We start from the raw sequence: 24734 nt of genomic DNA, 5'->3' as shown, positions 1-24734 counted from the left end.
TAGACTGGCCTGCCTGTAGTCCAGGACTGTCTCCCATTGAAAATGTGTGGCGCATTATGAAGCCTAAAATAGTACAAGGGAGACCCCCGGACTGTTGAACAACTTAAGCTGTACACCAAGCAAGAATGGGAAAGAATTCCACCTGAGAAGCTTCAAAAATGTGTCTCTTCAGTTCCTAAACGTTTACTGAGTGTTGTTAAAAGGAAAGGCCATGTAACACAGTGGTGAACATGCCCTTTCCCAACTACTTTGGCACGTGTTGCAGCCATGAAATTCTAAGTTAATTATTATTTGCAAAAAAAAAATAAAGCTAATGAGTTTGAACTTCATATATGTTGTCTTTGTAGTGCATTCAACTGAATATGGCTTGAAAAGGATTTGCAAATCATTGTATTCTGTTTATATTTACATCTAACACAATTTCCCAACTCATATGGAAACGGGGTTCGTATTAAACAGTGGGCTTTCTAACAATTAGGAAGGTGTGTGTCGTTTTTGTCCTTCTACAGAAACCATATTGCAACAAAAAACATTTGTCACCCCATTTTTTTTGTCCAATTCCATTCATTTTTGAAAAAGCTCCATGGAGCCACTAGGGCGGCGCTAAAGAGCCGCGGGTTGGTGACCCCTGGACTAAACAAAGACGCCGTGACACGTTTGAGCCAATGTTCAACCGCATAGGACTCCGCCGACCAATCAGCGCTCCCACTGCACGTGATTGACAGTGTGTTCACCCAATAGAAAAACTTGACAACCATTTAGGGGCGTTTCCAGGAAGAGACGCCTTTTACATGATCTTGTAATGGCGGACCAGGCGGAGACTGAAGGAATCGGCTTCAGCGATAACAGGTCAGAAAATGATGAATTAAGTGGTTTTAGGAAAACTAGCTCATTGTTATACATGGGAAACGCCGGCGTCCCGGAAACTTACCCACCAGACGGCGCTTGGAGCGAGAGTTTAATAAACAAAGGCACTATTTATGTTTTGTAGCCACGGAAGCTAGTGTGCTTTTAGCTCGCTAGCTAGTATCGGCTAGCAGCCCTCGTCACACGCGGTAAACATCAATAGTCAAATTATTGCCTCTAAATTAAGGAAATGTTAACATTATTAGAGCCTCCGTGACCTTATTTTGTGTCCATCCAGGCTGGACTGCCTCCGTTTTTAAGCCCACTAGCTTCAGTATGCTACTCACGTTTGTTAGCAGAGGCAATGTTTTGAATGGGAAGACCTGCTAAGTGTTAGCCTGCTTGAAATCGGTCCAATTATGCTGCTAAATCACGGATTTACTAACAAATAAACCCGCCCGTAACTAGTAAAGGCTTGCAGCTAAATTGTGACGATTCCTAGAATTTTAAAAAAATAAGTTTATTGTCAAGAACCTCACGGTACGATGTGTACCACGATACAACGCGGTAATGCGATATTGGGATAATTTACGATTAGGCCTGAGCGATAAGGCTGAAAACTGGGTCGATATTGGTGATTATTGATGTTTTTTTATGACCAGGAGAAACATATTAAATGTAAAACACTTTAGTTTCAAATGTAACCTTCCTCTGATTATGATCCCCTCTGCTATCAAGGCAGGAAAGAAAGGAAATGTTAACACAACAATGGAAAAACACACAATATGAACAAAGTTTTACAATCACAACAAACACTTAACAATAACCTCTTAAAATGAAGGTGCAAAATAGAGTACCGTATTTTTCGGATTATAAGTCGCAGTTTTTTTCATAGTTTGGCCGTGGGTGCGACATATACTCCGGAGCGACATATGTGTGAAATTATTAACACATTACCGTAAAATATCAAATAATATTATTTAGCTCATTCACGGAAGAGACGAAGCAAATGTCACACACACGTCAACCAATAACAATTCGGTGAGGGAGGGTCATTGTGGGTCATGGGATGCTAACTGCTATATGCTACTGCCGAAGCTATTAAAATTGATTATTTCATCATTGGCGGTAACTTATAAAAACTGAGAAGGGCTGAACAAAAATGGCACCAAAAAATAAATCATATACTGCAGATTACAAGCTGGACGTAGTGAAATATGCTGCAGAGAACAGCAATCGAGCAGCAGAAAGAAAGGACGCTAGCGGGGCGCATACCAGAGGCGACACAGAGGAAGAAGATTTCATCGGATTTAGCGATCGGGAGTGACAGGTTGTTTGGTAAATGTATAGCATGTTCTATATGTTATAGTTATTTGAATGACTCTTACCATAATATGTTACATTTTGATTGATTGATTGATTGAGACTTTTATTAGTAGGTTGCACAGTGAAGTACATATTCCGTACAATTGACCACTAAATGGTAACACCCGAATAAGTTTTTCAACTTGTTTAAGTCGGGGTCCACTTAAATTGATTCATGATACAGATATATACTATCATATATACTATCATCATAATACAGTCATCACACAAGATAATCACATTGAATTATTTACATTATTTACAATCAGGGGTGTGGAGGGGGAGGGGGGGGCGTAGGATATGGACAGCAAGTAGTGGACATATATAGAGAGAGAGAGAGAAAGAGAGCGAGAGAGAGAGAGAGAGATCAGAAGGCATAAGAAAAAGTATCTGCATTTGATTGTTTACATTTGATGATTAGCAATCCGGGGAGGGTGTTAGTTTAGGGTTGTAGCTGCCTGGGGGTGAACTTTTAGTGCGGTTTTGAAGGAGGATAGAGATGCCCTTTCTTTTATACCTGTTGGGAGCGCATTCCACATTGATGTGGCATAGAAAGAGAATGAGTTAAGACCTTTGTTAGTTCGGAATCTGGGTTTAACGTGGTTAGTGGAGCTCCCCCTGGTGTTGTGGTTATGGCGGTCATTTACGTTAAGGAAGTAGTTTGACATGTACTTCGGTATCAGGGAGGTGTAGCGGATTTTATAGACTAGGCTCAGTGCAAGTTGTTTTACTCTGTCCTCCACCCTTAGCCAGCCCACTTTGAAGAAGTGGGTAGGAGTGAGGTGTGATCTGGGGTTGAGGTCTAGAAGTAATCTGACTAGATTTGAGGGTTTTGGAGGTGCTAGGGTACCAGGAGGTGCATGCGTAATCGAAAAAGGGTTGAACGAGAGTTCCCGCCAGAATCCTCAAGGTGCTTTTGTTGACCAGAGAGGAGATTCTATAGAGAAATCTCGTTCGTTGGTTGACCTTTTTGATTACCTTCGTTGCCATTTTTCACAGGAAAGATTAGCCTCTAGTATGGAACCTAGGTAGGTGACCTCATCTTTCCTGGTGATAACAATGTCACCCACTTTTATAGTGAAGTCGTTGATGTGGATACAACGCGGTAATGCGATATTGGGATATTTTACGATTAGGCCTGAGCGATAAGGCTGAAAACTGGGTCGATATTGATCATTATTGATATTTTTTATGACCAGGAGAAACATATTAAATGTAAACACTTTAGTTTCAAATGTAACCTTCCTCTGATTGTAATCCCCTCTGCTATCAAGGCAGGAAAGAAAGGAAATGTTAACACAACCGTGGAAAAACACACAATATGAACAAAGTTTTACAATCACAACAAACACTTAACAATAACCTCTTAAAATTAAAGTGCAAAATAGAGTATGTAAAAAAAACAACCTTAAAGTGCAACAAAATATTGCAAAGTTTGAAAATGTCACTATTTTTTGCAGGTTTAGTGTCAGAAAGTTACAGTGTTGTAACTTTTAATTTGGTCTGTTATTATTTAAGTATGTAAATGAATATATTTATTACAGTAATTATTATTTAACCCTTGTGTGGTGTTCGGGTCTGTGGGACCCGTTTTCGATTTTTATTAAAAGAAAAATTATACAATTAATTAATTTTTCAAACTGAGACTCACTGGCTTTGGCTTATTTTCTGTAAAGAACATATATAAGAATACATATTTAATGAACACACTCCATACACCCCCCCTACACATTTCTATTACATATAAGATGTCCGGGGTCCACTGGACCCGAGGCTAATAGAAGTGTGGAAATTGATTTTTTGTGTACCACACGCCACACACACACACACACACACACACACACACACACACACACACACACACACACACACACACACACACACACACACACACACACACACAGAAGGCCTAGACGGGGAGGACAGAGTGTAGCTACACAGAACATCAGAGGGATAAATGTGCGACAAAATGAGCGCAGACAGTGTTGACAAACAATGTTGCAACCTTGTGTGAGAACCGCAGGTGCAGAAACACAAAAGAAAAATCCCTGTGGGATGCAGAAACTGGCAGAGAAATTTCCATGCAACGTTCATATTGTTGTTACTCAGCCAGTGTTTGTGGGTCTTAGACTTAGACTTACTTTTTATTGTCGTTCAAATTTGAACTTTACAGTACAGATAAAAACGAAATTTCGTTGCATTAGCTGGTTGGCAGTGCAGGATAAAAAAGCAATAAGGTGTAGATATAAATAAATAGATAACTGTAAAAATAAATATATTGCACTTTTGCATATGCATCTACGTTTATGGATGAATGTTATATTGTCTTTATATTCCCGCGAGTTCATCCATTTTTGGGGGGAATTGAGGGGATTATTATAATGCGTTCAGGAGTCTTACGGCCTGAGGGAAGAAGCTGTTACAGAACCTGGAGGTTCTGCTACGGAGGCTGCGGACCTCTTTCTAGAGTCCAGCAGTGAAAACAGTCCTTGGTGGGGTTGGGAGGAGTCTCTGCAGATTTTCTGAGCCCTGGTCAGGCAGCGGATTTTTGCGATCTTCTGGATAGGAGGAAGAGGAGTCCTGATGATCTTTTCCGCCGTCCTCACCACTCTCTGCAGAGACTTCCAGTCTGAGGCACTGCAGGCTCCAGTCCAGACAGAGATGCAATTGGTCAGTAGGCTCTCTATAGTGCCTCTGTAGAATGGGGGGAGGGAGCTGTGCTCTTTTCATCCCACGCAAAAAGTGCATGCTCTGCTGAGCTCTTTTTACAATAGCTCCGGTGTGTAGGGACCAGGTCATATTGTCAGTTACCTGCACCCCCAGGAACTTGGTGCTGCTTACCATCTCCACCGCTGTGCCGTTGATGAAGAGTGGAGCGTGGCTGGACTGGTGCTTCCTGAAGTCGACAATGATCTCCTTGGTCTTGTCGACGTTCAGGACCAGGTTGTTGGTTCTGCACCAGTCAACCAGATGTTTCACCTCCTCCCTGTAGTCCATTTCGTTGTTGTCACGGATGAGGCCCACTACTGTCGTGTACTTCACAATGTGGTTAGTAGTGGACCTGGCGCAGCAGTCACGAGTCATCAACGTGAACAGCAGTGGACTCAGGATGCCGCCCTGGGGGGAGCCGGTGCTCAGGGAGATGGCACTGGAGGTGTTGTTGCCCACTCTCACAGACTGGGGTCTGTCTGTGAAGAAGTCAGGCAGCCAGTTGCATAGGGGGGTACTGAATCCAAGGGGGGCCAGTTTGCTCACCAAGTGCTGCGGGACGATGGTGTTGAATGCCGAGTTGAAGTCCAGAAACAACATCCGCACGTGTGTGTCCTTTCCTTCCAGATGTGCTAAGCTCAGGTGGAGTGCAGAGGAGATGGCGTCCTCTGTGGAGCGGTTAGGGCGACAAGCAAACTGGTATGGGTCGAATGTGGGGGGAAGTCTGGAGACAATGTATTCCTTTACCAGCCTCTCGAAGCACTTCATTACAAATGTTTTTTGGGATAAGTCAGTATTTTAACATAAAAGTGTTTGATTGTGAGGCATTAGAAGCCACAAAATGCAACGGGTCCATCAGACCCACAAACACTGGCTGAGTAACAACAATATGAACACCACACAGGGGTATAATAACCTAGTCTGTGAGTGTGAATGCTTGTCTGTCTGCGTTGGCCCTGAGATGAGGTGGCGACTTGCCCAGCGTGTACCCTGCCTTCCGCCCGAGTGCAGCTGGGATAGGCTCCAGCACAATATGAACAAAGTTTTACAATCACAACAAACACTTAACAATAACCTCTTAAAATTAAGGTGCTAAATAGAGTATGTAAAAAAACAACCTTAAAGTGCAACAAAATATTGCACAGTTTGAAAATTTAACTATTTTTTTGCAGGTTTAGTGTCAGAAAGTTAGTGTTGTAACTTTTAATTTGGTCTGTTATTATTTAAAGGCCTACTGAAAGCCACTACTAGCGACCACGCAGTCTGATAGTTTATATATAAATGATGAAATCTTAACATTGCAACACATGCCAATACGGCCGGGTTAACTTATAAAGTGACATTTTAAATTTCCCGGCAAACTTCCGGCTGAAAACGTTTCGATATGATGACGTTTGCGCCTGACGTCAACAATTGAAGCGGAAGTATTCGGAGCCCATTGAATACAATACAAAAAGCTCTGTTTTCATCTCAAAATTCCACAGTATTCTGGACGTCTGTGTTGGTGAATCTTTTGCAATTTGTTTAATGAACAATGGAGACTGCAAAGAAGAAAGTTGTAGGTGGGATCGGTGTATTAGCGGCTGGCTGTAGCAACACAACCAGGAGGACTTACTTGGATAGCAGACACGCTAGCCGCCGACCTCACGGATGATCGGGTGAAGTCCTTCGTCCTTCCGTCGATTGCTGGAACGCAGGTGAGCACGGGTGTTGATGAGCAGATGAGGGCTGGCTGGCGTAGGTGGAGCGCTAATGTTTTTATCATAGTTTTGTGAGGTCCCGTTGCTAAGTTAGCTTCAATGGCGTCGTTAGCAACAGCATTGTTAATCTTCGCCAAGCTGGAAAGCATTAACCGTGTATTTACATGTCCATGGTTTAATAGTATTGTTGATCTTCTGTCTATCGTTCCAGTCAGGGATTTATTTATTTATTCCAGCCTACCCGCAACACCGGTAGGGACAAGTTAAAAAAATGGATGGGTGGAAATTACTATTATTTTTGTAGCACCTTTGTTATGTATTTTAATTCATTTTATTCATACAGTCCTTCACATTAGTTCCTGCCTGGTTTTGTGTACCCGATTAGATAACGAACAAAGTTAGAAAATTAATTAGGTGAGTGCGGTACCCACAGTCCATTTTAAACAAAAAAACAACTGGCATATTGTCAAAGTGTCTTTTCCTGTTTTATTGACAAGTTCTTCACTCTCTGCAGCACTCGTTTTAGTTTCTCTTCTTACTCCATGCAAAGAATCAACAGCAATATGGCGCCACCAAACATGATACTGTTACGTGATTGGCTGTTAGCTTGTCCCTCCCATTGCTCAGTGATCACTTCCTGTTTTGCTAGGTTACCAGAGCGCGAGTTTCTTTGTTCATGCAACCAACCTTGCTTCTATAATAAAAAATAACAAGTTTATTGGCAAGAACCTCACGGTACGATATGTATCACAATACAACACAGTAATGCGATATTGGGATGTATTGCGATTAGGCCTGAGCGATAAGGCTGAAAACTGTATCACGATATAAGCGTTTAATATAGGGCGATATTGATAATTATGGATATTTTTTATGACAGATTGTTAATAAGGACAAGGAGAAACATATTAAATGTAAACATTTATGTTTCAAATGTAACCTTCCTTTGATTGTAATCCCCTCTGCTATCAAGGCAGAAAAAAAAGGAAATGTCAACAGAACCGTGGAAAAAACACAATATGAACAACATTTTACACTCACATCCAACACTTAAAAATAACCTCTTGAAATTACGGTGCAAAATAGAGTACCGTATTTTTCGGAGTATAAGTCGCTCCGGAGTATAACTCACATTTTTTGGGGAAATTTATTTGATAAAACCCAACACCAAGAATAGACATTTTAAAGGCAATTTAAAATAAATTAAAGCTGCAAGCAGCGTTGGTCGGGTCCGCATTTTGGTTGGTGCTAGTCCTAGGTGTCCCAATACTTTTGTCCAGTGGTAGTCCTGTGTGAGACCTACATAGAGGTTTTTGTTTCGTGTCTCTACGATATTCGTACTGGGAGTTAGAGGAAGTTGTGTCTGTGTTTTTTTCCTAGGTGTTGCGGCACAGTGGTTGTTTTCTTTGAAGGCGCGTGAAATCACAGCAGCGGAGCAGCTTTAGTGCTGCGGGTCTTTGAAGGCTCGTAAAATCAAAACGCCGTCGTCAACTTTTAATCAGAAGGGTTCAATCTCTCTCCTGTAGTAGTTTGAAGCCGAAACGACAAACGCGCTCAGAGGAGATAACGTTTGATGTTTGGTGACCGGTTGTAACAAAAATTTAGTTTTGAAGGAGGAATAGCAAACTTCCTGTTGATTTTTGCTGAAGGATGTCAATCTATGAAATGTAGGTCTAGGTGAGACCTACGTAGAGGTTTTTGTTTCATGTCTCTAAGACGTTCCTACCGGAAGTTACAAGCAGTTTTGTCTGTGTTTTCCTCTGAGGAGCAGTTGTGTCTCTGTTATAATCAAAAATTGCGCTAGAGCGCAATTTTGAGTTTTGGGGTTCGTTTTTTTTTTTAGATGGCAATTTCCACCAGTCCCGATGTGTGTGAGAATTTTGGTGAGTTTTGAAGTATTTTAAGGGGGTCAAATTACAGCTCAAATAGGCAAAAATGAGTGTTTTTAGTAATTTTTTGTCTTGAAGGGGAAATTGCCAACTTCCTGTTGATTTATGCCCGAAGAAATTAATTAATAAAAAGTAGGTCTAAGTGAGACCTACATAGAGGTTTTTGTTTCATGTCTCTACGACTATCCTAGTGGGAGTTACAGGCAGTTTTCTTCCTACGGGGCGCTAGAGCGCAATTTTGATTTTTGAGGTTAGGTTTTTTTACTAAAGTTTTTGGGTCACTTTTTTCTATTTGTGTGTCAAATTTGGTGAGTTTTGAAGCATGTTAAGGGGGGCAAAGTAGTGCGCAAAGCTGCGGAATAATAATAATTAAAGCTGCAAGCAGCGTTGGTCGGGTCCGCATTTTGGCTGGTGCTAGTCCTAGGTGTCCCAATACTTTTGTCCAGTGGTAGTCCTGAGTGAGACCTACATAGAGGTTTTTGTTTCCTGTCTCTACGATATTCATACTGGGAGTTAGAGGAAGTTGTGTCTGTGTTTTTTTCCTAGGTGCTGCGGCACAGTGGTTCTTTTCTTTGAAGGCTCGTAAAATCAAAACCGTAGCACTTATTAAAACGCTTTCGCCAACTTTTAATCAGAAGAGTTCAATCTCTCTCCTGTAGTAGTTTGAAGCCAAAACGACAAACGCGCTCAGAGGAGATAATGTTTGATGTTTGGTGACCGCTTTTAAAAAAAAAATTGTTTTGAAGTGGGGATATCAAACTTCATGTTGATTTTTGCTGAAGGATTTCAATCTATGAAATGTAGGTATAAGTGAGACCTACGTAGAGGTTTTTGTTTCATGTCTCTAAAACGTTCCTACCGGAAGTTACAAGCAGTTTTGTCTGTGTTTTCCTCTGAGAAGCAGTTTTGTCTCTGTTGTATTCAAAAATTGCGCTACAGCGCAATTTTGAGTTTTGGGGTTTGGTTTTTTTTTTAGATCGCAATGTCCACCAGTCCCAATGTGTGTAAACATTTTGGTGAGTTTTGAAGTATTTTAAGGGGGTCAAATTACAACTCAAAGAGGCAAAAATGAGTGTTTTTAGTAATTTTTTGTGTTGAAGGGGAAATTGCCAACTTCCTGTTGGTTTTTGCCCGAGGATGTGAAATTATGAATTGTAGGTCTAAGTGAGACCTACATACAGGTTTTTGTTTCATGTCTCTACGACCTTCCTAGTGGGAGTTACAGGCAGTTTGTTTTTGTTTTTTTCCTATGGGGCGCTGGAGCGCAATTTTGATTTTTGGGGTTTGGTTTTTTTACAAAAGTGTGCTGTCCCAGTTTTTCTATGTGTGTATAAAATTTGGTGAGTTTTGAAGCATGTTAAGGGGGGCAAAGTAGTGCGCAAAGCTGCGGAATAATAATTAGGGTTCGCATGTACCCTGTGTTACAATTTCAATAGGTTCCTTTGTACCTGTACAAAGGACTCCCTGTGGGAGTCCTTTATACAGGGTACATGCGAACCCTAATAAAACCTTACAAATTCAATAGTGTCCTTTCGTCCCTTTGCAAAAGGACTCCCTTTGGGATTCCTTTGACAATGGTCCTGTGCGGACCCTAATAAAGAATAGGGAACAACAGGCTGAATAAGTGTACATTATATGACGCATAAATAAACAACTGAGAACGTGCCTGGTATGTTAACGTAACATATTATGGTAAGAGTCATTCAAATAACTATAACATATAGAACATGCTATACGTTTACCAAACAATCTGTCACTCCTAATCGCTAAATCCCATGAAATCTTATACGTCTAGTCTCTAACGTGAATGAGCTAAATAATATTTGATATTTTACGGTAATGTGTTAATAATTTCACACATAAGTCGCTCCTGAATATAAGTCGCACCCCCGGCCAAACTATGAAAAAAAACTGCGACTTATAGTCTGAAAAATACGGTATGTAAAAAAAAAAAAAAAGAAGAAGCTTAAAGTGTAACAAAATATTGCAAAGTTTGAAAATGTAAACTTGGAGAACCCCGAGAACTATTTTTTGCAGGTTTAGTGCCAGAAAGTGATTGCATTAGGGTTGTCTCGATTCCAATATTTTGGTACCGGTACCAAAATGTATTTCGATACTTTTCTAAATAAAGGGGACCACAAAAAATGGCAATATTGGCTTTATTTTAACACAAAATCTTAGAGTACATTAAACATATGTTTCTTATTGCAATCGAAGAACAATTTTGTCCTTAAATAAAATAGTGAACATACTAGACAACTTGTCTTTTAGTAGTAAGTAAACAAACAAAGGCTCCTAATTAGTCTGCTGACGTATGCAGTAACATATTGTGTCATTTCTCATTCTATTATTTTGTCTAAATTATGAAGAACAAGGCTGGATGGATGGATGGACGTTTAAAACAAAACTGTTATTATTAATGAGTAAGTATACATTTTTTGAGCCTTTTTAGAGAAAATCATATTGTAGTAAATTATGCAAATTGCTCGATGATGTCATGGTGACCACGCCCATGGCCACGCCCATAGTCACGCCCCCACCGCCACAGGTATCTTGGCAGTTTATGGGAAACACTGAATGCAATATTTTTTGTGATTAATCACATGAGTTAACTTGTTAATTTTGGCAGCCCCAATTGTGATGTATTGTCGTATCGATATTTTTTTTCACACGCAGTTTCTTTTATCGTTAGCCCTATTATTTTTAAGGTTATTAAAAAAAATCGAGTTATTCGCTGTTATTATGTGACGATTTTTGATCAAAAAAAAATAATTATAACTCGATGTATTTTTTTTGTATTTTTATTTTTTTTCACTAAGGCAATTAATATTGTTGACAAAGATGCCCATATCTGCTGTACAGATTTAATTTAAGAAAGAGAAGTGTGGGATACTTCTCTTGTTGGCTTATTTGTTTTTGAGTTTATTAAATGTTTTTGGGTTTTTTTTTTAAACACAACCAGTTTTATTTTAAGTAATATAGAAATGTATTAGAGCTGTTTGTCTATTTTATGGAGGAGTGCAGTTAATCATACAACTGGCACCCAATGTTATTAAAAAAATATTGATTTTAAATCGAGAATGGTTTTGAATCAAGACTTGATTCTGAATCAAATCGTGTGGTGCCCAAAGATTCACGGCCATAAATATTTGCGTTGTTTAATGGTTTGTTACTGCACATTTCTTGCATATCAATACTTAAAAAGACGCACTTGACCATTTGATTGTTGATGTTGGGCCGTTCACATTTATGAATGATACCGGTTTGATTCCTGTGTTGCAGAATGGCACAGCAGGCCGTGCGCTTTCGCGGCCCTGCGCCTGCCCCCGCGCCCTCTGTAGTGCCTGCTCCTGCTCAGACTCCCGTGTTACGCGGCCCGCCGCCTCTACTTAGGCCGCCGCCGCCGCCTTTTGGTATGATGAGGGGGCCCCCGCCGCCTCGTCCCCCATTTGCACGTCCACCCTTTGACCCCAACATGCCACCCATCCCACCGCCAGGAGGCATGCCACCCCCTATTGGACCTCCCCACCTGCAGGTGACCCCTTCATTCATCAAAGTCAAATTAGGGGATTTTTTTTTTTAGATTCACTTATTAAATTAAAGCCTCTGTTCTCTTTATTGCAGAGACCTCCATTTCTTCCCCCTCCTATCGGCAACCTCCCGCCCCCTCCAGGGATGCTCTTTCCCCCTGGTATGCCCCCAGTTTCTGCAGCTAGTAGCCCCGCCATCAACCCTGCTGAGGAGATCTGGGTGGAGAACAAGACACCTGAGGGCAAGGTAATATTCTAATGCACTTGGTGCTTCCATGCTTCCTCTCGTACAACATTACCGCACAATTGTAAGTTGCTACATCCCTGCTCCCCAGGCGTATTACTACAACGCTCGCACCAGACAGTCGGCGTGGACCAAACCAGAAAACGTCAAAATCATCCAGCAGGCTGAGCTCAACCCTCTACTTGTGGCGGGGGCCGCCACTGCAGCAGCGAGCACCGGTGTGGGCGTGGTGGCGGCGGCTGTCACCTCAAGCGGCATCAACACGACAGCTAGCACAGCGGTTGATGCCATGCCCACTCCTGCCCCCAGCAGCACGCTGTCGTGCACGCTCACCTCCAGCCCTGCCACCATCACTACAATGTCCCCCTCCGTGACCAATGCAGGTGTGAACACACACACACACACACACAGTAAATACTCACACTAAACACAAATATCTCCCTGTGTCCCAAAAGCCAATGTTGTAGCAGACCTCTCCCCCGTTGTCACGGTGACATCATCGGTTGCCGTGTCTCCAGTCACCGTGGTGACGGTGTCCACGATGCCATCACAGGTCACAGCGGTGCAGACCGTCCCGCTCTTGCCCGCCGCCCTGCCTCACAGTGTGGCCCAGCCCACCGCAACCATCTCTGCCTTCCCCCCTGTCATGGTACCGCCTTTCAGGGTGCCCTTACCGGGCATGCACATCCCCCTGCCAGGTGAGACCATCGTCCAAAGCGCTACGAATGGCCAAGTATGCACACACATTTACTCGCAAATACAAACCCCGTTTCCATACGAGTTGGGAAATTGTGTTAGATGTAAATATAAACGGAATACAATGATTTGCAAATCCTTTTCAAGCCATATTCAGTTGAATATCCTACAAAGACAACATATTTGATGTTCAATTTGATAAACATTCATTTTTTTGCAAATAATCATTAACTTTAGAATTTGATGGCAGCAACACGTGACAACGAAGTTGGGAAAGGTGGCAATAAATACTGATCAAGTTGAGGAATGCTCATCAAACACTTATTTGGAACATCCCACGGGTGAACAGGCAAATTGGGAACAGGTGGGTGCCATGATTGGGTATAAAAGTAGATCCCATGAAGTGCTCAGTCATTCACAAACAAGGACGGGGCGAGGGTCACCACTTTGTCAACAAATGCGTGAGCAAATTGTTGAACAGTTTAAGAACAACATTTCTCAACCAGCTATTGCAAGGAATTTAGGGATTTCACCATCTACGGTCTGTAATATCATCAAAGGTTTCAGAGAAATCCCTGCACGTAAGCAGCTGAGCCCGTGACCTTCGATCCCTCAGGCTGTACTGCATCAACAAGCAACATCAGTGTGTAAAGGATATCACCACATGGGCTCAGGAACACTTCAGAAACCCACTGTCAGTAACTACAGTTGGTCGCTACATCTGTAAGTGCAAGTTAAAACTCTCCTATGCAAGGCGAAAACCCTTTATCAACAACACCCAGAAACGCCTTCAGCTTTGCTGGGCCTGAGCTCATCTAAGAGGGACTGATACAAAGTGGAAAAGTGTTCTGTGGTCTGACGAGTCCACATTTCAAATTGTTTTTGGAAACTGTGGACGTCGTGTCCTCCGGACGAAAGAGGAAAAGAACCATCCGGATTGTTATAGGCGCAAAGTTGAAAAGCCAGCATGTGTGATAGTATGGGGGTGTATTAGTGCCCAAGACATGGGTAACTTACACATCTGTGAAGGCACCATTAATGCTGAAAGGTACATACAGCTTTTGGAGCAACATATGTTGCCATCCAAGCAACGTTACCATGGACGCCCCTGCTTATGTTAGCAAGACAATGCCAAGCCACGTGTTACATCAACGTGGCTTCGTAGTAAAAGAGTGCGGGTACTAGACTGGCCTGCCTGTAGTCCAGAACTGTCTCCCATTGGAAATGTGTGGCGCATTATGAAGCCTAAAATAGCACAAGGTAGACCCCCGGACTGTTGAACAACTTAAGCTGTACATCAAGCAAGAATGGGAAAGAATTCCACCTGAGAAGCTTCAAAAATGTGTCTCCTCAGTTCCCAAACGTTTACGGAGTGTTGTTAAAAGGAAAGGCCATGTAACACAGTGGTGAACATGCCCTTTCCCAACTACTTTGGCACGCGTTGCAGCCATGAAATTCTAAGTTAATTATTATTTGCAATAAAAAAATAAAGTTTATGAGTTTGAACATCAAATATCTTGTCTTTGTAGTGCATTCAACTGAATATGGGTTGAAAAGGATTTGCAAATCATTGTATTCCGTTTATATTTACATCTAACACCATTTCCCAACTCATATGGAAACGGGGTTTGTAGATACAAGTTGGAGTCCATAAATACTGATGTCTTGCATTTAAAAACAACGTATCTTGGAACCCACTTAAGTAGTTTCCATAAAGGCTGATAACCCATCTATGTCCACCAACATTGCCTTATTACTAAAAAGTGCCCACTTTAAGGGGAACTGCAGTTTTTTTTAAAATTTTGTCTATCATTCACAATCCTTATGTAACACAAGAAAAAATATGTTTTTCTTTTGTTTATGCATTTTAACTAGGGATGTCCGATAATATCGGGCTGCCGATATTATCGTCCGATAAATGCTTTAAAATGTAATATCGGAAATTATCAGTATTGGTTTCATAATTATCGGTATCGGTTTCAAAAAGTAAAATGTATGACTTTTTAAAACGCCGCTGTGTACACGGACGTAGGGAGAAGTACAGAGCGCCAATAAACCTTAAAGGCACTTCCTTTGCGTGCTGGCCCAGTCACACAAAATCTATGGCTTTTCACACACACACAACTGAATGCAAGGCATACTTGGTCAACAGCCATACAGGTCACACTGAGGGTGGCCGTATTAACAACTTTAACACTGTTACAAATATGCGCCACACTGTGAACCCACACCAAACAAGAATGACAAACACATTTTGGGAGAACATCCGCACCGTAACACAACATAAACACAACAGTACAAATACCCAGAACCCCTTGCAGCACTAACTCTTCCGGACGGTACAATATACACCCCCCGCTACCCAACAAGCTGTGATCTCTTTTGACAGAGGGATTTGTACTCAAGAATACGAGAGGGAGGTGTTTTTAAGGTGCGTTCAAGGACCGCTGAACAGATTAGGTCGCCACAACGCCCAACAGAAATAATAATAATAATAAATAATAACAATTAATGTTTTTTTGTTGCACACTTTTAATTCAAATATATTTAATAGTGCATGCATGCAATGCAAAATCAATATTTAGCCTATAAAAAATATAAAACATTAAGACTAAAACACTATCAGTGAAGCATAAGAAACACAAAACAGTGGCTTTTCTTACCGAGTTTCTATTTTAGTTATTTAAAAAAAAAAAAAGTACTTAGTCAAAAGATTTCAGTGTGTACTCGTACTTTTTGAGCACATTCAACAATACCACAATAATAATGATAACCGTCATCATTTTTGTCACGATAACTGTGATATGAAATTGTCATATCGTTACGTCTCAGGCGCAAGTAAATGTGCAAGCGATGGCTATTTACAGATTCGGTTACACTCTCGTGTGTCAGTCAGTCTTAGGGGCGTCAAGCTGTCAACATTAACAGGTTCCACTGTTGCATCAGAATAAATCTGAAGGTGTGTACTGTGTAGATGAAATACATCACACAGTGATAGCATAGGTACACAGCAGAAGGACCCATTTAGTGTACTTTGTGGTACTTTTAATTTGCTATCACTGCTTTTGGCAAACGGTAAATTGTGTTGCTTTGCTGCTCTTATTTCTGTCTCACTCTTCTCTGAGGACAATGTGTGAAGTCCATATCCTGACCTCCGATGCCCAGTCTGTCAGAGTGGGACTGAAACACACACACGCACACAGAGGTAGCAGATGTATCCAGTGTCCTGCTGTGTCCAACCACATGCTTGCTTGTATGTTGTTCTTGCAGGTGTAGCAATGATGCAGATAGTAGGCGCACCCTGTGTAAAGGCGGGCCCCGGCGCCAACGGTAAACACACCCGGCCGCTCGCCTCTCAGTCGCCCACTAGATGGCATGTTAGTGTCTGATGTCCACAGCAGTCTTTTGGTGCTGAATGATCCATCCGCTGTCTCCCTTCAGCACACACAGTCTGCATCGACACACAAGCCACGACATTTAGTGTTTACTGACGTTCTCTAGGCGGTTTCTACGTACCGGCCGCCCTGCAGAGCAGCAGCGGTGTGTGTGCGTGAAGAGCGGCACAAAAAAGACATTTCGGCCACCTGTTAAAAGGCGTGTCGCTCTACACTCGCTGATCTGTTGTTGAAGCATGGATGTGCAATGTGTGTGTCTCTTCACTGCTTTGTATGTTTCTTTCGGATTTCTTTGTGTTTTTGCCAGGCAATATACGATCATCATTGGATGTGACTGGACATGTCTGTTGTTGTGGGGGAAAAAATACAAAAAAAACCCCATCAACTTTGTGTTTCGTCTCCTCTGCACAGGAATGCTGCCCGGCATGGGCCCGCCTTTGGTCTCAATGATGCACCCTCAGCTGGCGCTCTCGGCCGCTTCCGCCTCCATGGCCGGAGCTCTACAGCTCCCCGAGTGGACCGAGTACAAGACGGCCGACGGGAAGACGTACTACTACAACAATCGCACGCTGGCGTCCACCTGGGAGAAGCCCATGTCACTGCTGGAGAGAGGTGGGTACAAGTACACACTTCATGTTTTCATTAGAGATAAATGCTTTAAAATGTAATATCGGAAATTAGCGGTATCGGTTTCAACCTCCCAATATTCCCGGGAGACTCCCGAATTTCAGTGCCCCTCCCGAAAGTCTCCCGGGGCAACCATTCTCCCGAATTTCTCCCGATTTCCACCCGGACAACATTATAGGGGGCGTGCCTTAAAGGCACTGCCTTTAGCGTTCTCTACAACCTGTCGTCACAAACAGCGTGCCAGCCCAGTCACATAATATATGCGGCTTCTACACACACACACACGAGTGAATGCAAGGCCTACTTGATCAACAGCCATACAGGTCACACTGAGGGTTGTGTATAAACAACTTTAACACTGTTACAAATATGCGCCACACTGTGAACCCACACCAAACAAGAATGGCAAACACATTTCGGGAGAACATCCGCACCGTAACACAACATAAACACAACAGAACAAATACCCAGAAACCCTTGCAGCACTAACTCTTCCGGGACTCATTCGCACAAAAGGGTTTTTTCTTTCTGTTATTAATATTTCTGGTTCCTACATTATATATCAATATAGATCAGGGGTCAGCAACCTTTTTGAAAGCAAGAGCTACTTCTTGGGTACTGATTAATGCGAAGGGCTACCAGTTTGATACACACTTAAATAAATTGACAGAAATAGCCAATTTGCTCAATTTACCTTTAACTCTCTGTTATTATTAATAATTAATGATATTTACACTTAATTGAACGGTTTAAAAGAGGAGAAAACACAAAAAAAAATGACAATTAAATTTTGAGACATAGTTTATCTTCAACTTCGACTCTTTAAAATTCAAAATTCAACCGAAAAAAAGAAGAGAAAAACTAGCTAATTCGAATCTTTTTGAAAAAATTTAAAAAATAATTTATGGAACATCATTAGTAATTTTTCCTGATTAAGATTAATTTTAGAATTTTGATGACATGTTTTAAATAGGTTAAAATCCGATCTGCACTTTGTTAGAATATATAACAAATTGGACCAAGCTATATTTCTCACAAAGACAAATCATTATTTCTTCTATATTTTCCAGAATAACATTTTTAAAAGAAATTCAAAACACTTTGAAATAAGATTTAAATTTGATTCTACAGATTTTCTAGATTTGCCAGAATAATTGTTTTGAATTTTAATCATAATAAGTTTGAAGAAATATTTCACAAATATTCTTCGTCAAAAAAACAGAAACTAAAATGAAGAATTAAATTAAAATGTATTTATTATTCTTTACAATAAAAAAAATAAATTTACCTGAACATTGATTTAAATTGTCAGGAAAGAAGAGGAAGGAATTTAAAAGGTAAAAAGGTATATGTGTTTAAAAAAGGTTGTGTCTTTTCTCTAAAATTATCTTTCTGAAAGTTATAAGAAGCAAAGTAAAAAAAATGTATGAATTTATTTAAACAAGTGAAGACCAAGTCTTTAAAATATTTTCTTGGATTTTCAAATTCTATTTGAGTTTTGTCTCTCTTAGAATTAAAAATGTCGGGCAAAGCGAGACCAGCTTGCTAGTAAATAAATACAATTTGAAAAATAGAGGCAGCTCACTGGTAAGTGCTGCTATTTGAGCTATTTTTAGAACAGGCCAGCGGGCTACTCATCTGGTCCTTACGGGCTACCTGGTGCCCGCGGGCACCGCGTTGGTGACCCCTGATATAGATCAATACAGTCTGCAGGGATACAGTCCGTAAGCACACATGATTGTATTTTTTTATGACGAAAAAAATATAGTACCGAATATGATTCATTAGTATCGCGGTACTATACCAATACCGGTATACCGTACAACCCTAGCGCAGTCCAAAAGTTAGTAAACCGAAAATTTTGCAAATAGAGGGGTTCGTAAATCGAGCTTCCACTGTATACTAATTATTATTGTTGTATTGTGTGTGTTTGTGCAGAAAAAGAAGCAGAGAGGGTAAAAGAGCGTCTTGCACAGGAGGAAGCTGAAGCCATGGAGATGGAGGATGAAGACTTAAAGATCATAAACATGAACAACGACAAACAGGTAGGAGGCATCACATTTGCTGCCTTGTCGCAACATTTCTACAACATTCAACGCTTGTGTTGTTCACGAAGGAGCGCAAAGAAGAAGAAATGACAGAGGAAGAGAAGGCGGCACAGAAAGCCAGACCTGTGGCCACCAACCCCATCCCGGGAACGCCATGGTGCGCTTGCTCGCAAACTGCTGAGCCGACCTCCCGTCCGCGCAAAGCTCATTACTCCTCTTTTCTGTGTGCGCGCGTCGCTGCAGGTGCGTGGTGTGGACAGGTGACGACCGCGTCTTCTTCTACAACCCCACCACGCGACTCTCCATGTGGGACCGGCCCGAGGAGCTGGTGGGCCGCACCGACGTGGACAAGCACATCCAGGAGCCGCCGCATAAGAGAGGCCTGGACGACGGCAAGAAGACAGGTGACGCCGCCGCCGCGTCACTACTTTGTCACTTTGATGGACACGTGATTAAAAGAGTGTGTGTGTGTATGTGTACAGGTTTCCACAAGGAGGACCATGAGCTCGCCATTGGTGCTGACGACATGCACGACGAGGAACATAGCAAAGCCAAAAAGAGAAAGTGAGTCGTGTGTAGGGATGATGTTTGATAAGGAATTATCGAGTTCGAGCCTATTATCGAATCCTCTTATCGAACCGATTCCTTATCGATTCTCTTATGGAGTCCAGATAGGTTGTTGCATATGGAAAAAAACACAATATTTGGTTTAACAAAAGCTCACTTTTATTATATAATAAAAAAATAAAATCTAATGAATAAATATTGACTGTTACCCACCTAATAAAATAAAATAAATAAATATTGACTGTTGTTACCCAAAGTATATTAAGTGGGATTTTTCAGAGAAACAAATATATACAGTAACACAAAAACACCCTGTCTCTGTGATCACTATAGGTGTATAAATAATAATATAGTGTTAAATAAAATCAGTCCTTTGGGCACAAAACTGAAAATAATACAGCTCTCCAAAAACTGCACTTCTGCTGCTATTGGAACATAACTGTTTGTTATGATGCTTTGACATTTTTGCACTTTATTTCTTTATTGAAAGAACATTCTATGAAGAGAAAAGTTGTTTGCAAATGTGGTTACAATGCTAAAAAATGAAAAGTTAAAGCTAAAAAAGAAATACACTTTATTGAGTTAACATTATTTCTTTATGGGGGAAAAATGTTATGAGCTAGAGAATACAACAACTACACTACCCAGCATGCAACGGGAGTTACGAGCATGCGCGGTAGCCCCGAAAAGTGTTGCATGTTGCCACGCTGTGAAAGTAAACGTCAAGAACTCAGCCAACACGCCTCGTCTGCATTATTTATAATTAGACAAACAACACATCTACAGTGTGATTTTGTAACGTTTACAAGGAAAGAAAAACAAAAGTTAAAAAAGGGAGATATGTTGTATATATATGTATGTGCTGCGGTTGTTTTAAGAACGTTGCGACAGCTGCCGTAAAGGAGGTGCGTTGCTAGCCTGGTTGCTATGTTTCCGGTTGGTCGTAAAAGTGTTCGTCATGTGTTTTACCCTGCTCAAATCTCTCAGTAAAGTTATTTGATGGATGATAGCTTTTGTTTTGAACTTTATTACACCTTGGAGCGCTTTTTCCCGTCCATTGTTTTCCTGCTTTCGCTATCTGCGCCTAATGACTGAGCTACGTGACGTCATTTATTGTGATGTCCCACGGAGCATTTCTGGTCGGGACGGGATTCGAATAAAGAATCAACTCTTTTCCTTTACTATAGTGGTCTCGATAACGGGTACCGGTTCTCAAAAAGGGATTTGAGTCCGAGGACTCGGTTCTTTTCTTATCAAAAAACCGGGAAAACCGGTTTCGAGTATCATCCCTAGTCGTGTGTGTGACAATTGACTAGACATTTAACTATGTAAAGCACTTTGAGCTGCATTTTAAATGTATGAAAAGTGCTTTATAAATAAAAATGTATTATTATTATTTTTAGTAATAGTACCCTTACAATCACTCCAAACCAGTTCAATAACTTACCTCTTTTTCAGCCAACATTTTTTTATCCACTTCTTCCTCCGTAAATTAAGATTAAGATTATTCTTGATACATATTGACGATGACCCGCCCTGCTATACTTCTGATTGCTCAAAGCCAATCAGAAAGAAGGGGCGGTCTAAGCATGCCCGCCCCCAAAGTACCAAAATGAAACATGACAGCGCACAGACCGAGACAGCGCGCACGCAAGAAGGCGCCGCGCGCGCGCGCACAAAGGCACCACGCGCACGCAAAAGGGTGTTGCGCGCGCGCACGAAGTGGAGAATCAGCGCGCGATAACAGTTTTTACGCGCTTGGATTTTTGGTACTAATGTGACGCCATAGGAGACACAAACACGACACAGAACAAACCAAAAGTAGTAAAACAAAAATGAATATTATCAACAACAGTATCAATATTAGTTAAAATTTCAACATAGCAGTGATTAAAAATCCCTCATTGACATTATCATTAGACATTTATAAAAATAAAAAAATGAACAATAGTGTCACAGTGGCTTACACTTGCATCGCATCTCATAAGCTTGACAACACACTGTGTCCAATATTTTCACAAAGATAAAATAAGTCATATTTTTGGTTCATTTACTAGTTCAAACAAATTTACATTATTGCAATCAGTTGATAAAACATTGTCCTTTACAATTATAAAAGCTTTTTACAAAAATCTACTACTCTGCTTGCATGTCAGCAGACTGGGGTAGATCTTGCTGAAATCCTATGTATTGAAAGAATAGATAATCCTTTTGAATCGGGAAAAAATCGTTTTTGAATCGAGAATCGTGTTGAATTGAAAAAAAAAAAATCGATTTTAAATCGTATCGTGACCCCAAGAATCGATATTGAATCGAATCGTGGGACACCCAAAGATTCACATCCCGAGCGCACACTGTACCTTTTCACAGAAAACGCTTCCTTGGCTAATCTAAAAAATGGCTGATGTGATGTTTGATTTAAAAAATTCAAATAGTTTAAAATAGAGACGCTTCTTGGTATATTTAGTTAGTTTAATGGGAAACTGCACTTTTGGGGGAATTTTGCCTATCGTTCACAATCATTATAAAAAGACATGGATTTTTTTAATGCATTCTAAATATTAAATAAATGCAATCAAAAGTCCGCTTACAATGGAGCCTATGGGTGCTGTTCAATTCTGCCCATAAAGCCCCTAAAAAAACATCCAAACAACTCCATTGAGGTTTTATATGCCGTATATTTCGGACTATAAGTCGCAGTTTTTTTCATAGTTTGGCCGGGGGTGCGACTTATACTCAGGAGCGACTTATGTGTGAAATTATTAACACATTAGCGTAAAATATCAAATAATATTATTGATCTCATTCACGTAAGAGACTAGACGTATAAGATTTCATGGGATTTAGCGATTAGGAGTGACAGATTGTTTGGTAAACGTATAGCATGTTCTATATGTTATAGTTATTTGAATGACTCTTACCATAATATGTTACGTTAACATACCAGTTGGTTATTTATGCCTCATATAACGTACACTTATTCAGCCTGTTGTTCACTATTATTTATTTATTTTAAATTGCCTTTCAAATGTCTTTTCTTGGTGTTGGGTTTTATCAAATACATTTCCCCGAAAAATGCGACTTATACTCCAGTGCGACTTATATATGTTTTTTTTCCTTCTTTATTATGCATTTTCGGCCGGTGCGACTTGTACTTATACTTATACTTATAGTCCGAAAAAAATGGTACTTCACTAGTTTTGGGTTTTTTTAATAAAAAGTTTTGGTATCGTGAGTACATATTGGATCTGTTCATGTCGTTCTGTTGTAGTTGGGGAAAAAATAAACGACTGATTAAAAAAAAAAAAATGCTGATATCGGTGTCAATCTTTACATTTTGACACGTGTCTGTTTGCTACACAGGAAGGACGACGGGAAGGAAGCAGACTCTGAGAAGGAAGCCGTGATGGAGGCGGAGCTAAGAGCCGCCAAAGAGCGAGCAGTGGTGCCGCTTGAGGCCCGCATGACCCAATTCAAGGACATGCTGCTGGAGCGAGGGGTATTCCTTTATTTCATTTCACTTCTTTTTTTCTTGTCCCTTTCGAAAATGTTTCGTGCCAGCATGTAATTATTGCACGTCTGTGTGTGCAGGTGTCCGCTTTCTCCACGTGGGACAAGGAGCTTCATAAGATCGTGTTTGACCCTCGTTACCTTCTGCTCAACCCCAAGGAGCGCAAACAGGTCCTCCTCTCGTGCTTTTTGCGCGCCCACGCAAAACGCGGGCGTGGCTCTAAAGCGGTTCTGTGGGCTTGTAGGTGTACGACCAGTACGTGAAGACGCGGGCGGAGGAGGAGAGGAAGGAGAAGAAGAGCAAGCTGATGCAGGCCAAAGACGAGTTCAGGAGGATGATGGAGGAGGCCAGGCTGACGGCCAGGTGATGCTCTTGTCTCTCACACACACACACCTTCTTGTATTTGTCACTTTCTTAAGACCTCCGAAAAAATGCCTACCTCTTTAGGACCACCCTTTCTAGATATATAAAGATTTGTATTTACAACATTAATAATATATACATACTATGCAAATATTAAAAAAAGCTAAGCTTTTAGTTAATCTTTGTTTGTAATTGGTTTTTAATCTTCATTACGAATCAAGCTGAGACAAGCTCCAGCCCCCCTGTGACCCCGAAAGGGACAAACGGTAGAAAATGGATGGATGGATCAATATTTACTTCGTTATTACAGTATGTCTCAATATACATATTTATTTTTATTTTTTAAAATACATTTTGGTCAAAGGGGGCGCATTTCAATTTCTTACACACACTTATTACATATGTTAGGCAGAGGGGGAGCACTTCACACTTTTACGCACACTTGTTATTTCATATGTTGACCAGAGGCGGAACACTTCAAATTTTTACACACACTTGTTATTTCATATGTTGACCAGAGGGGGAGCACTTTTAAAACCGACACACAGTCAATTTGAAAAATTCCTATTTTTAGGGACCACCATAATTTTGATAGATTTCACCAACTAGGTGTGCAAATGAGACATTCTCTATTAGATGCAATGGTTTTTCGTCTTGGGACCATGATTTGGGTCCTAACTTGTTCACCGGTCCTCATATGGAAGGTACTTTTCCTTGTTGATGTCTCAAGAAGGGTAGAAATACAAGAACACACTCACACACATGTATTAATTACCTTCTTGAGACCTCCAAAAAAATGCCCGCCTCTTTAGGACCACCCTTTCTAGATATATAAAGATTTGTATTTACAACAAGAATAATATATACATACTATGTAAATATAAAAAAGGTAAGCTTTTAGTAATTTTTTATTATTATTTTTTTTTGTGATTGGTTTTTAATCTTCATTATTCACGTTAAGTTATTACAGTATGTCTCTATATACATATTTTTTAATTAATTTTGGCCAAAGGGGGCACATTTCAATTTCAATTCCCCCCTCTTGACCAGAGGGGGGAGCACTTCAAATTTTTACACACCCTTATTATTTTATACGTTGGCCAGAGGGGGAGCACTTTTAAAACCGACACAGTCAATTTGAAAAATCCCTCCTTTTTGGGACCACCATCATTTTTGATAGATTTCACCACCAGGGGTGCTAATGAGACATTATCTATTCTATGCAATGGTTTTCTGTATTGGGA

At 40.8% G+C, this 24734-nt stretch overlaps 1 protein-coding gene across 6 annotated transcripts in view; it reads left to right on the top strand.

Moving 5' to 3' along the window:
* The window catches only part of LOC133651183 (transcription elongation regulator 1-like), a 41418-nt gene that overhangs the window by 5339 nt on the left and 11345 nt on the right, over window positions 1–24734 (top strand). The window contains exons 1-14 of one of the 6 annotated variants that reach the window (XM_062049182.1): window positions 738–849; window positions 11792–12044; window positions 12134–12286; window positions 12375–12666; window positions 12739–12981; window positions 16250–16309; window positions 16786–16986; window positions 18940–19046; window positions 19118–19206; window positions 19293–19453; window positions 19532–19613; window positions 22980–23115; window positions 23208–23297; window positions 23372–23490. In XM_062049182.1, coding sequence (XP_061905166.1) covers window positions 803–849; window positions 11792–12044; window positions 12134–12286; window positions 12375–12666; window positions 12739–12981; window positions 16250–16309; window positions 16786–16986; window positions 18940–19046; window positions 19118–19206; window positions 19293–19453; window positions 19532–19613; window positions 22980–23115; window positions 23208–23297; window positions 23372–23490 — 2033 coding nt within the window. In that variant the 5' untranslated portion in view covers window positions 738–802. Of the gene's footprint in view, window positions 1–737; window positions 850–2055; window positions 2185–6482; window positions 6618–11791; window positions 12045–12133; window positions 12287–12374; window positions 12667–12738; window positions 12982–16249; window positions 16310–16785; window positions 16987–18939; window positions 19047–19117; window positions 19207–19292; window positions 19614–22979; window positions 23116–23207; window positions 23298–23371; window positions 23491–24734 lie in introns of those variants that run through there. The other 5 variants (XM_062049183.1, XM_062049177.1, XM_062049181.1 and 2 more) reach the window with 5 other exon arrangements.

This window comes from Entelurus aequoreus, linkage group LG05, assembly GCF_033978785.1.
Source record: "Entelurus aequoreus isolate RoL-2023_Sb linkage group LG05, RoL_Eaeq_v1.1, whole genome shotgun sequence".
NCBI classification, from domain to species: domain Eukaryota; kingdom Metazoa; phylum Chordata; class Actinopteri; order Syngnathiformes; family Syngnathidae; genus Entelurus; species Entelurus aequoreus.
This window is presented reverse-complemented; position numbering and strand designations above follow the sequence as displayed.